The sequence below is a fragment of the Podarcis pityusensis genome, assembly GCF_964106645.2.
Source record: "Podarcis pityusensis genome assembly, chromosome: 11".
Lineage (NCBI taxonomy): Eukaryota > Metazoa > Chordata > Lepidosauria > Squamata > Lacertidae > Podarcis > Podarcis pityusensis.
The window spans coordinates 29,792,745-29,807,080 of NC_138036.1; the positions used below are offsets into that span (position 1 = coordinate 29,792,745).

Sequence of the window (14,336 nt, forward strand, 5' to 3'; positions counted from 1 at the left end):
CGCAGCACAAGAAGCAAAACATATGCACTTTCCACTTAAGAGTATATGCAAAATCTCAATTTGTGTCATTCCACAATGGCTATTCCTGGTCTTGACATGTTTAGAAGAATAACTTCAGAGAAAATGTATTGGATCAGATTATTTTGTTGCTGTGAACCACCTTGTGTATAGTAATATAGAAAGGCAGTATATAACTTAAAAGTGAAGTGAAGTGAAATGTGACAACTGATTCATTTTTTTAAAAATGGAGCACAATATGAAGCAAATAAGCTTGCAGGACAATCCTATGAATGTTTACTTGGAAGCAAGTTCTACTGTATTCAATGGAATTTACTGGCGCTTAAGCATGTTCAGGATCGCAGCCTTAACAGCTATGTATTTTCTATCTCTGGTAACTACAGTTTAATGATCTCCCATGCTACCTGTATATGTCTCCTTAAGAAAATCACGTCGATAAAAGAAAATCTGCCAAACCAAAATCAAATCTGAACCAGCATTTCTAGACATGATTTACACTAAAGTAAGTAAATAAATAAATAAATGTTTAAAAAAAGCAATGCAGAAAGGGTCTGCCTGTACCTTTCCACTGCCTCTTGAACCTGCCTCATCCAATGACTGCGTTCCTCTTTGGAACTGGTATGAATTTCATACATCTCGGGCCCAGTAGACGAGGCACTAATCAGGAACATCCCTCTCTCCTCATTGGCTACTTCTCTGACAATAAGTTTCTGGAGGGCTATAACTGCAGGTTTCTGGTCCTACACAGAAGAAACCACAAAGTATTTATTATTACTATCATCATCATCATCATTACTATTACTATTACTACTTCTACTACCACCACCAACCCTACAACAGCAGGTCCCAGGGCAGGTTACAAACATTTAAAATTAAGAATTTAAAACAGATTAAAGTCACAGGAATAGGGCAGGCCCTGAAAACACACATTTCAGGTGTCAAAGGCCACAGTAAAAGGGTGTGTTGTCGGTAGAATGTCAGAGCAATTTTTAATCATGGAAAATTTGGGAGAACAATTATGTTTGAAATGCACTGCAGGTCTTTGCAGATACCAGTATCTATCAGGACTAGTATAACTCGCTTTATTCGGGAAAGCACATGGTTTTTCATGTTACTGAATGTGCCTTCCATTTTCCTTTAATGTGGCTTGTGTTGCAGAATAAAATCATTGAATGCACTGGTAAAATGTCTCTTGCATACTAAAAACTCTTATTACTGAATGGATAATAATAACCATGTTCCAAGACTTCTGGGGTGAGATACTTAGGATACTCTTTATTTAAATGCACTGGGCTTTAAAATACATAACTTTGGCTGAATCATGCCCAGTGTTTATTACGTTCACATATTATAAATAAAGTATTTAACCCTTGTGTAAAAAAAGTATTTATTCACAGCATACTTGGGATTTTGTTAAACTACACAGCAGCATATAAATGTTTGAAATAAATAAACCTTGATAAAAGGTTTTATGATTAGACCCGATACCAAAAAGAAACCCTGATATAACTAACATGCAGGTACCAAAAGAAGAAATCCGGATAAAGGCATTGTTACACAATATAATACAAAAGTGAAATTAACATTTTTAGATAATCATACTTACAACAGCTGCAAAAATATATTTTTGATCTTTTTCTTGTAAAAACAACATCACGTCATTTAGAAGGAGGGCTAATATATCTTTCAAAAAAGAAAGGAAATAAGTATCACCAATTAATTTCTTACTTCATCATAACAAATAAAAAAAATGGAAGCAAACACAATTAAAATACATAAATAAAAATGTCTGAAAGGCACCTACATCTAAATCACTAAGACTAAATTAAAATTCTAAAAATGACTTTAAAACATTTCTTCTTTTATCTTGGGAAACAAATAGAATGCTTGCCTTACAACTGATTTTCCAGCACTAGGCTCAAGATAAAACAATTTTTACCAAGGTCTTCACCATTCAAGGAAATTCTCCCCTGCCCTCCCCAACAAAGGCCTCGGCAGAAACTTTACTTTAAATAAGTAAATTGCACGTGAATGGTTTGGGACCAGATTGCTTAAACCAAGGCTGGGAAGAAGGTAAATCATTATCTACTAGAAGATTGCTAGGAGATTTGTAGTAGATCACCTATAGTAGAAGGGTTTCTGACTCAATTGTCCAACAGCAGCAACAACTAAATAGCCTTCTCTCCCCATCCTGCAAATAGCTTGGGAGTACATTTGTGTGGAAATAATTTGTGAGCTTGGTTCAAGTATTGATCACATATTTCTAGGCTGCACATATAGTAGGCTCAGAAACATCCAGTTACTTAATACTTTTATGTCTTTGCCACTGTTAGACTTGGCTCAGACTGGTGGACCTCAGCACAAATATCCCACTAGCCTGAAGTCTGGCCACCTTTACTAGAAGGACTGCCTGCCCTGAAATCAATCTCAGAGTGTCTTGATCTCTGGCCCACCACTAAGAACCATGAGATTAGTGGGCACCATGGACAGGGACTTTTCAGTGATGGCCCCACAACTCTGGAATTCCCTTTGCACAAATTCCAAAGGAAATGCCTGCTTATTGGTGGCTTTTAAGTGGATTTAAAATATATATTTTTAATTTGCTGCGCCTTCCATTGATGGCTTTGTTTGACTTCATTTTTTATAATGTTATATTGTTTGACATATTGTATTTATTAACTGCTGTGAGCTGCCTTGTGAAGGCTTTACCCTGAAATACAGAATATAAATATGTGAAAAAACAAATACATTTAAACCCCCAGTTTTGAGGAGGTTTAAAGCTCTTCAAAACTGTGATTTAAGAATCAAATTAGAAAGCAAGCCACTGATGTCAAATATGTTACAACCAGAACTACTTTTGTTATCTTTCCTTATTTTTGTGGAAAGGGATAAATGATCGAACAATCTTAACTTTGGGGAAAATTTAATGTAAGAAAATGGTGTATCTGTTTAATACCCAGTGTTTCAAATCCGTAAAGGCAAACCAGAAGACTGTGTTCTCTTTTCCATCATGTATATGGATCAGTGCCTAAATATGAGACATCTTTTCCTGCAGAATACTTTTTTATGCCATTGTGTCAGAAACCCATGTCTCTTGTTTAGAAGCCAAAGAGAAATAACAACACACAATTCTTCAAAAGCATGCAAGGAACTTTAAACTGCAAGGACCTTTGAAGCGTCCCGTAGCCGTTTTCCAGTAGACTAAACCTTCATGTAGAAGTGTCCTCTCTTTCTTGATCAGATCCTGCTTCCTGAAAACATGGCCATTTTTCAGCTTGGTATATGTTTTGTTTTCAATCTTACTGAGAATCTCCATCAATTTCTGTTTTTTCTCATATTCATTGACTTGCAAATCAACTGCTGCAATCATATCCTTGATTAGGCAAAGGGCTTTACATAAGTCTTGGTGTTCTTCAGTTCCTTCTGTAGAAAAGCAAACAAAAATATATACACAAATATAAGAATATATACACACACTCTCTGTATAAGCAAAGAAGGGAAGCCATTTCTCCTTAAATAACTGGAGTGGATTTTCACAGGAGATGCCCAAGCGCATGTTTTTCAATTTATTTCTGTACATAGTTCATGGCCTATGAATTCCACCCTAAAAAATTCTAATTAAATACATGGTTCTGAGGCTTTTTGTGAATGTGGTTTGAGACGAAAGCACATATAATGATAATAACTGTTCCAGAATTAATATCTGCATTCCTTTTCCATGCAACATATGCTTGCTTTGTATTACTGAAAATATGGCTTCTGCCCTCCTGGGTCCCAGTAATAATCAATGTGACGAAGATATAATGGCCAGACCAGTTCTTGCCACTGCTTTCATTCAAGAAAAAAACACCTTGACGAAATGGGTTCCTATGAAAAACAAATGGAAGGGAGACGTGAAATTCTGATCCACCTGTTGTTTACTTTAGGTGGGTATTTTCCTGTTCACAATGTGAGAAACTAGGGAAAAATCTTTGGTGCCCCTATTGTTATTCAACAGAGCAAACCTTGAGAATTTCTGATGGCATGTGAATTAAAATTATGGCTTACCTTTGGAATACTGCAATATTCTCTCCACCAGAACTGGGTACTTTGTGATTCTTTGAGTAACAAGCAGAATACATTCTGGGATTCCTCTACGTCGAGCCAAAAGATTACTGTTCCGTAGCTTTAAAAACAGATAGAATTTTTAAATACAGCCCTTGTTTGATGTATTTGATACGCAGGATATGTTTAGCCTATGTTTAACAGGGTCCTCTTTTTCTGATTAAATCCAATGAAAATTCGTATTATTCTCTTTATCTAGCTACAACATTTGTATGATGCAGTCAATAAGATAACTAACTATATAACTGAATTGTTCTGAAGGATATGATAAGTTCCCCAAGTCAGTGAATCATTAGAGCAGCCATCCCTAACCCGTTGCTTCCCATCTGGCATTGTAATACAACACCCATCATCCTTGACCATAGGCCATGCTGGCCGAGGCTGATGGGCGTTGAGTCCAACAACATCCAGGGGGGGAAGATGCTTTCTGGAATGCAACTATAACACTTATGTAAATAAGCATTCCTACCTGTGATACCTTTTTTTTTTTTTTTTTTTACATTGTGAATCTCTCCTGCCAGATTAAGGTAACTTTTACTTATCTTAGTTTTAGGGTTTGCATCATCAACCTGGTCGATAGAAAACAAGGTCTTCAATGGATTAACTAGTGTGAATTATTACTTTAGTTTGAAAGGTTATTGTGGTGGTTTTGAAATAAAAATAATCCAAACGAAAGAAGACCAGCACTAGTGGCTGGAACACCTGGGATGCTGAAGAGGACAACTAACTATCGTTGGTGGTGTCCAACATATCTCTTTTGCTCCTTCTGAGCCTAGTGAGAAGACCTAGCCCTGAAGATCTCAGAACTATATTCAAGCTAGGCTTCTGTGGGTCATCAGAATACAGCAAAATTCAGCACTAAGGTTAGCTTCCTTGCTTTGTGTTGCTAATCTTGATTTGCATTTGTTATTAAATTTAGAGTTTCTTGTAATATTAAATACGTTGACTTTGTTGTATTTGAATTTGTTGTTAAGTTTTGTAAGAAACTATGTGGATTTCTTTGGCAAGGGGGGTTTCCCCCAAATCTGATACTGTATTTTGACAGTAAGCTGAAATTCATTGTAAGCTTTACTAAACTGATTTTACACTCGATTTGTTAAATTTCACATTTGTTAAAGCCTCACTTACAGCTATGGGCCTGTTTTTAGAATAGAATTTAGCTCAACAACATAAATGACCTATGCCGATTAATTTTGTGCCTGCACAAGGTAATATATTCAGTTCTTTAAAAGAAACCTCTGTTAAAGAAAAATTAATTATATAATAATTAATGACTAATAATAATTTGCATAGGACTTTCAAGTGTTCAAAGTGCTTCACATACATGATCCATCCAGTATCCCTATGATCATTATCTCTCATCGTACAGACTGAGGAGGGGGAGATTGAGGATGAAAGAGAATGACTTGCTTAGGGCTACTAGTGAATTCAAGGCACACAAAGTTCTAACCAGCGACTTCCAGATTTGCAGCTCAGACTCGAGCCTCTGTGCTACACCAGCTTTGTTCAGGCATGTTACTATTAAGGATTCATTCATTCCAGCATTTTTTCTACAGGAGTAGCTGAGATTCCTGGATTGCAGGGGGTTGGACTAGATGACCTTCGGGATCCCTTTCATCTCTACAGTTTTATGATTCTAACTCACCTGCTATTGCCAACTTACTTTGATGAAGTTCTGAAACTTTTTATTTTGTTGCAGTTCTTTGAAAAGACTCACTGCTTCTTTCTGATGACTACAAAATTCCCCATATATCATCTTCATTTTGTTTGCATTCTCTTCTGAAAACTGATAAAAAGCAGCAATTAAAAACAGTACTCATGGAATATCAAATGCCTTACATTGAAAATGTTACTAAACCATACAAAGCCATGCACATCAGTCAGATTAATGGCTAACCTCTGAAGGCAGTGGGAATCAAATAAAGTCTACACGTCTGATATAATTTATGTATTCAGTGGAGAGTTTTCACGTAAGTAATAAGACTAAGATGTAGGCCACCCCACCTCAAATATTTAATTGTGGCCAAAGATATCCAAAGGATTATTTTTAACAAATACTCATTCACTATACGAGGAAATAAGTAAAGCCATTTATAGGTCAGATGTGGAGACTGGTTATGTCCTGCATTATCAACTTAAGTAATAAAATCCCATCCCACCCCCAAAATCCTCATGAAAATTCATCAGCATTTTGTATGCTGTTTTGAATAATATTCACATTTTTGAAACCAATTTCCCCTCATATTTGTGTGTGTGTGTGTGTGTTTTCAAGGGGTTAGTCTGCATGATACCGGACTCCCTTGTAATTCCTGGGGTTAAAATCTAATGAGGATTCCATTGCTGAATTAGCTAGGCAGGTTCTTTGTGATATAAAGGTCATAGTTGTCGCCATAGGTACCTAAGTATGGTCTAACAAAGGAAGTTGCTCTGTGCCAGAGGGCAAAAGGGTGGGCCCCCTCCCTCACCTGGCTGGTAATGAGAAAGACGGAAGTCACAGAGTTTCGTGAGCTGAGAGCTGGGCTAGAAGAAGGGAGAAGCCAGGGAGACAGAGCCATGCTTGCCTTCTGTCTGAATCCAAGGCTGTGACCAAGGGAGACACAAGACCTTCTGAGGTGCTGTGAGCCTCTCCATCTTGGGGGTCAGGTTGTATATATGTGTAAATAAATCATATATCAGAAACACACCACAGTCTCTGCTCTCCCCCATTCGAAGGAAACCAAATCCTGGAACCTCTGGGAGTGGCGTGCAACAGCATGTTATTTTCACTAATACATGCATTTATTGTGTACACTAGTATATGCATTTTGGTACACATTACCGGGCAGGAGAAAGGCACTGCAAAATTTGGAGAAGTGAGAATTTTGAAATATGGCTGTTTCAGTTGACGTTTTGTTTTGCAAAGTGCAAATTACGGAGGTTCACTTCACAGAGGGGATCAAAATTTTCCTCCCATTCCTAGTTAGATATTCAAGTTGTAAACCTTGCAGATTACTAATATTGAATTAAATTTCTCCTCCGTCCCTACTAAGTAGTAAGTCCCACTGAGCACAGTAAAGTTAATAAGAGTAAAAATGAATAAAATTGTTCAGCTCAGTGCCTTACCTGCTGCACGAGGATGTCTCCAATTCTGCTAATTACAAAATTTCTATCACTGCCCTCCTCACATGATTCCTGTCGTCTTTCCTTCATACTGCAGAAGAACTGCTGGTGAAGTTCTAGCAGTTCATCTAAACAGGGGAATATTTTGTCCACAGTGCTGTGATCCAGCTGCAATTCTTCTTTCATTCCTTTTCTGAATATTTTAGACATAATGAATAGGGTATGGATGTGATGTACTTCTGTCTGCATCAGCTCTGCAGTGAAGAAAAAGAAAATGCACAATTAAATAAATAAAAACTGACTTCCAATAAACTAACAATCCCATATTTAAAAAAAGGGGGTTAAGGCCAGCATACAAGGACACAATACAGTCGTACCTTGGTTTTTGAACAACTTAGTTCTTGGATGTTTTGGCTCCCGAACATGACTGTTCCAGTTTGCGAACTATTTTTGGAAGCTGAATGTCCGATGGTGCTTCCGTGGCTTCCGATTGGCTGCAGGAGCTTCCTGCAGCTAATCAGAAGCCGCGCTTTTGGTTTCAGAACGTTTTGGAAGTCGAACACTTTTGGTTTCCGAACACACTTTTGGTTTCCAGACTTTTGGAAGTTGAATGGACTTCCAGACTTCTGGAATGGATTCCGTTCGACTTCCAAAGTACGACTATATATGGTAAGCAAAGTAGAAGGAATGTATCCGCTATTACAAGGCATGTACAGTGGTACCTCAGGTTAAAAACTTAATTCGTTCTGGAGGTCCGTTCTTAACCTGAAACTGTTCTTAACCTGAAGCACCACTTTAAGCTAATGGGGCCTCCTGCTGCTGCCGCACTGCTGATGCACGATTTCTGTTCTCATCCTGAAGCAAAGTTCTTAACCCGAGGTACTATTTCTGGGTTAGCAGAGTCTGTAACCTGAAGCTTATGTAACCTGAAGCGTATGTAATCTGAGTTACCACTGTAGTACATGCAAGCAGTACTCCAGAATCATCAAAATAAGTACAATTTTAGCAATTAATGATACATTTTCATTATCTCCGGTGCAAGAAAAAATGTGGGTACACTGTGATGAATACACTCGTTGTACTTTGTTTGCCATATACTGTGTCTTTGTATGCTGGCCTGAACCCCTGGGTTTTTTCCCCCTATTTGTGTATGTTTTCATACAGCGGGTTCCTTATTTTTGTGCTCACTAGCAATCCCGGCATGGCATAGCAATCCCCCTCATCATCTGTATCTAGTTATACAGAACATTAGACTAAATTTTAGAATACTGACCAAAAATCACATCTTGCCGTTTGATAATGTCCTTTTCCTGCTTATTGCAAAATGAAGGGTCGACAACAAGACTCCAGGATTCTGCCTCAAATTCTAATGCATCGGTGCTGAGGTCGCTCCACAGAGAGGCATCAACGTCGTCTGTAGCTATCAAAGTAAACAGTATTTAATATACCAGCCACATAAATATGAGCATGTGAAGGTGGAGCTCAGGCAGTGATTAGATAATAACATAAATCAGAGGTAGGGTTGATTTTTTTTGGTGCACACAAGCAACACTGATGGACCTCAGTTATGAGATTGCATGAGCACATGACGCGAATCGGGAAGTCACAGATAGGGCTGAAAATGTGTGATTCTGCATCTCAGGCCTTCTTCCATATATACGGACTCAAATACAGTAATATCTTGGTTTAAGAACAGCTTAGTTTATGAACAACTTGGATTAAGAACGCTGCAAACCCGGAAGTGGGTGTTTTGGTTTGTGAACTCTGCCTTGGAAGCAGAACATGTTCCCCTTCCTGTTGAGTGTGTTCCATTTGTAAATTGAATCCCCCGCTGCTATGGGAAAGCACGCCTTGGTTTAAGAACACTTTGGTTTAAGAACAGACTTCCAGAACGGATTAAGTTCGTAAACCAAGGTACCACTGTAATGAGATCCTGTTCAGAGACCCTGCTGCGGGTGTGCCACACAAACACATGCACCAAGTGTGTTGGCTGCTGGTAGAGGGCCCTCCAATGATAGAATTCATCCCTAGAGAGGCTCACATAACGCCTTCCCTATGGTCATTTCAGCATGAAGACTTTTTAGTTTTTCCACGTCTTCTTAAGAAATCTGTGGTCTTATTGTTCTGAACCATAGTTTATATGCTTTTGCATTTCTCTCTGCTGGAAGAAGCATTATGCTGGAAACTACTTTTATGCAAATGAATTTTTATGGTGTTTTATCATTTCTATGTTGTGAGCTGTCTAGGAAAGAATGTTAGCAGGTAGGCATACATAAATATGTTAAATTGTTTTTAGTGTTAAATCACTTTGAGGTGTTTCATAGGAGGTGGTGCATAAATAAATAAATCCATATAGACAAGAAAACCACTAGAAAAGAGATAGATAGATATGTATTTTTAAAAGCATGATGCTGAGATGAAAAGGAAGCTGGTCCTTGCAAGCAAGAACTATAAAGCTTGCAAAGCTCTTGTGATCCTTGCTGCAGAATTAGGAATAATGGCAATGGAAATGGGAGCAGATGTTTACTTATTCGTCATTACAAGTGGTACTATTTTATGCACACTTCTTGTTAATATATTACACATTTACACATGTTGATAGTATCACATTGAGTTCCCCATATACCTTCAATTAAAAAAGAGTCAACTGACGAAGTGGTCCCTATTGATTGCAACAGCTCTTCAGAGTGAGACCTAGATCTCCAGCTGCCGGTATCGGCATCTGATTCCAAAGGTGACATGGATTTCCTAGGGTAAAGCAAAACCGTACAGGTGTAGTGACTCATTTAGATAGCATCATGTTTATTGCAAGACATCAGAGAGTGCCATTTTACCTTTCAAAACTGGTACCTGGAACACTTTTGGATAAGGGGTTTGATGGCTGCAATACATCTTTTTTTACAGTAGATAATCCAATGGGTGTTGAGGTAGAAGGGTGCATTGAGGACATTGTTGGCTGTGGAATATCTCTGAATGATGGATCTGGAAGGTCAAAGTTTCAGGTATTTCAGATATTGGACAAGTTTAACAAAGTGCTCTGTGTCTTTGGGGGAAAGCTGCAGCTTAGAGGGTGAGCACATGATTTACATGTAAGAGGTTCCAGAATCAACTCTCAGCATCTCCACATAAGGCTGGGAGGGACCACTATCCAAAACTTTGGAGAACTGCTACCAGTCAGTGTAGACAATATTGGACTAATACCTGGACTAATGATTTGATTTATTATAAAGCAGTTTTCTATCTCCCAATGGCAAACTATGGCTATGATACCAAGAGCTCTTATATCTCACTCAGCTGATTTAAATAATAATACAGTGGTACCTTGGTTGTCAAACGGCTTGGCTCCCGAACAAATCGGCTCCCGAACGCCGCAAACCTGGAAGTAACTGTTCCGATTTGCGAACGTTTTTTGGAAGTCACACGTCCGATGAGGCTTCCACAGCTTCCGACTGAGTGCAGGAAGCTCCTGCAGCCAATCAGAAGCCACGTCTTGGTTTTTGAATGGTTCCTGGAGTCAAATGGACTCCCGGAACTGATTAAGTTCAACGACCAAGGTACCACTGTAATAATTTTGAGTTGCAATCCACTACAACATATCAAAAGTATCATGGAGGGCTACTGCACAAGGAACACATTGAAGCATCCCTGGAAGTATCTAAATGAATCTTTGGATCCTTGCCTATCTAATTAATGATGATCTCGGTAAAAATATTTTGCAGATTAAAATACACTTTTGATAATATTGTTGTAGGATTTAGAATTTTGAAAGGGTGAACAGCGCCAGAGGATGAAGTTAAATTACTTCTCATAGCTATGATACTAAGTGAATTATGTTCTTAGACACCATATAACCTCCATTATTCATATTTCATAGGCTGATACAGTTTTTAAAATAGAATTTCACACAGTTTTAATTCACTCAGGCTAATATTTCTAGCAATTTCAACAAAGCTCAAAACTTTTGAATGGTTCATCCTGACGTTAGTGCATGCTCAAAAAGACCAATATCTGTTTTCCTCAGATAATGTCCACATTTAAAATTTTATCCTAGTTCGTAAGTAAACAATGGTTTGATGAAACCAAGAAGTCATTCATTAAGGGGCTTGTACAAGGGGAGGAGGAGGAAAGAGCCCACAAGCCCAAGGCCTATACCCAATTCTCTAAACCATGGTTGAGCATATTGGTTGAATGCAGCCACTGAGTGCATCTTCACAAGTATTCAGGATAAAGTCATATGCAAGGACAAATTGTGTAGAAGCTCAGTTGTATCATTTTAAGCTTATTTCGCTAGTATTCAACAATTTTAACTGACAGGTCAACTGACAAATGAAAAAAATGGATTTACATCTCTTAGCTTTCTTACTAGAGTGCTTACTTGTCTGGACAGCTTGCATCCTGTTCTTAATATGGCACCTCTCTTGGGATTTCTGGTAAAGAAGAATGCTTTCTTAATAGTATGAAAATTTGAAGACGTTATTTAACACTCCTAGGCTTTAGGGCTGCCCCTCACCACAATATATGCCACTTCACATTCTGTGCTTTCCCTATAGTAAGGATGCCAATTGCTGGCATAGACTCAAACCTCAACATACATACCCATGAAATTTTTCTTGTTAAATTTCAGAGTATTGCAGTTGGATGCCCATTAAAGTGAAGAGAGTCCCTTCTCTCCACAACTCACAATCTCAACCCCACTATACACCCATGGTATTCTGTCAGAATGTCTTAATACTATGACATGTTGCTGTAGCAATTTCAGATAATTAAAATAAATCCTTAATATATGCATTTGTTCTCAATGCAATTATGCTTGTATCTGTGTGGCAAGTGTTCAGAAGTAAGAGGGAAAGGGTAGCTTAGATTTGGGAGGGTGGGGAACTGAAAAAATTAATGCTGGTGGTCTGTAATGTTGAGTGGAAATCTTGCTATTGCATCCTCGTTGGTGGACACCAGGAGGCGCTATTCCCCTGGTACTACTTGATGACATTGGATTCAGCCGCTGGATTTCAAAGATGAAGGAAAGCTGTACATACTCTGAGGGCTTATCTTTCATAAATAGCCACTCTTGTTATTTGTTAGCAAAGATGAAAAATAGAGCAGATGAAGCTACAATTCAAATGCTCCACTTGGACCTCAGTTCCCAATCAGTGGGCTTCAGCTGCACCCTTCTTCTTCCTCAGTTTCCCATTTATTGTGACCAGAAAAGTCACATATAGCAAGGTTCTAAAATGATCATAAGAATCAGCCCTATCTCAACCACCTTAATCCACACCTCTTCCCAAGATCTAACAACAACAACAAAAAAGATAGTAAGAAATAAAGGCAGGGAAAGGTGAGGGAAGTTGAAACAGACCTAGTGAAATTACGCAGCCTTCAGTGCCTAAACAAGCTCAACAAGTTTCTGCCAAAAAAGTAGAAACAAGAGGCTATAGGAAAATGCTAAATTTAAGTTGTCCCACTATTTTTAGACATTTTCTATTACCCCAAGAACGCCTTGGTTTTTCTACTGATGAATATGGCATATTCAAATAAATTATTCCTTCGTTAGTTGTTTATCTATTTTGAAGTAACATATGAAACGTCATTTTGAGACACAACTCTCTAAGCTTCATCACCCTATGGATTACACAAAGCAAAATGACACAAGCGTACAGAAAAACACAGTAAGGAGGGAATTTAAATAGGGCAATCAAACAACAAGCAGTGATATCTCCAAACCCTTTCAAAACTTACTTTTGGACACCCAGGAGCACTTTCTCTACAATTTTTATGCACAAGTGCATTGCAATCTACAAGAAAGAAAGAAAAATCTCTTAAAATGTAAAGTTTATGACCTATCATCCCAACATTAAAAGGTTTATTTCTAGATCATCTAATCCAGGACACAATCTGTTCCCCTGCTGTGATGATTGGTAGCTTTCTCCAAAAGGGGCCAGCAAAAAGTCAGCTGCTTGAGCAAAAGGTATAGCACATATTCCATCTTATACTGAAATAGTATTTTGCGGACAAGGCCAAAGCAGCACCCATTGCGTAGAAGAGACTCTCTTTCCCGCTTCTCCCCAGTAACACTTAGTTTAAGCACATACATGTTGGAATGTCACCACACACAGTGCTTCCCTGCCTCATGCAAACATTAGCCAATGAAGTGGAACAGAAGTGAGGAAGCACTAAATATGCTGAGGTCACATCCCTCATTTTCTTTAACTAAATGTTACCTGGGAGACATGGGGAGGAGAGAAGCCACACATTCCTTGAAAAATGTGTTTCTTGATTTTTCAGGCCATCATGTGCGTTTTATCCCGTGGGTCCCAACTAGATGGGATGGCAGCAGACCTTCTCTTTAAATTCATGTCTGTACCAATCACATATGGAAACAGTGGTCCATTTCTGAGCACAACACGGGAGCGTTATTATTAACTTGACCTACCACTCTAGGTGACTCACAAACGAATATAAAATGTACAAAAGATTAAAAAAACAATAACAGTCATCAGTAAATTGACAAGAAACAATAATATCAAAAAATACATTAATAACAGCAGTAAAGCGTCACCAGTATATGGACCAGGCTATCCAGCACACCAGATTCTATAAAGGTCTATCAAATGCTGGCAGAAGAGGTAAGTCTCAACCAAAAGGATATTAATGCCACCACCAGGCAGGCCCTGCTAGGGAGAACATTCCAAGCTCCCTTGCAAGGTGGTGGGCTATCATTTGTTAGAGATTTTTAAACAGAGGCTGGGTGGCACCTCTCATTAATATAATTGGGTTAGATAACTTTTGAGGTCCCACCCTATTGTATGATTATGTGGGGTTGTGTCTGATGGTGTTGCTCAGCTGGCAGCAAGGCTTCCATCCATGGAACAGGGAGGAAGCATTCTTCAGCAATTCCTCCTCCCTTGCAACCACCTTAAAACACCTCAAACATATTTTGCGGCGAGGGCTAAGCCTCTGGAACAGATTGGGAAGGCTGCAGGGGGAGAATCTCCGAAAACTCTTTCCCTTCTTGTTCTGTTGATGGAAGCCTTACCATCAGCCTAGCAACACGATTTGGTACAACCCTATGATTCTAGGAATGTCAGTGCAATCTATACAAGTGCTACTGTGAGGTATAA

General features: G+C 38.6%; 1 protein-coding gene across 13 annotated transcripts in view; it reads right to left on the reverse strand.

Annotated features, from left to right (window-relative positions):
• The window catches only part of ARHGEF28 (Rho guanine nucleotide exchange factor 28), a 126,197-nt gene that overhangs the window by 34,022 nt on the left and 77,839 nt on the right, over positions 1-14,336 (reverse strand). For 6 of the 13 annotated variants that reach the window (XM_080972231.1, XM_080972243.1, XM_080972233.1 and 3 more), the window contains 11 exons: positions 12,955-13,010; positions 11,585-11,651; positions 10,056-10,203; positions 9,848-9,969; positions 8,495-8,641; positions 7,225-7,475; positions 5,786-5,908; positions 4,066-4,183; positions 3,187-3,441; positions 1,625-1,701; positions 580-758 (listed from right to left, as the gene is read on the reverse strand). In XM_080972231.1, coding sequence (XP_080828357.1) covers positions 580-758; positions 1,625-1,701; positions 3,187-3,441; positions 4,066-4,183; positions 5,786-5,908; positions 7,225-7,475; positions 8,495-8,641; positions 9,848-9,969; positions 10,056-10,203; positions 11,585-11,651; positions 12,955-13,010 — 1,543 coding nt within the window. The remainder of the gene's footprint in view (positions 1-579; positions 759-1,624; positions 1,702-3,186; positions 3,442-4,065; positions 4,184-5,785; positions 5,909-7,224; positions 7,476-8,494; positions 8,642-9,847; positions 9,970-10,055; positions 10,204-11,584; positions 11,652-12,954; positions 13,011-14,336) is intronic. The other 7 variants (XM_080972242.1, XM_080972235.1, XM_080972241.1 and 4 more) reach the window with 6 other exon arrangements.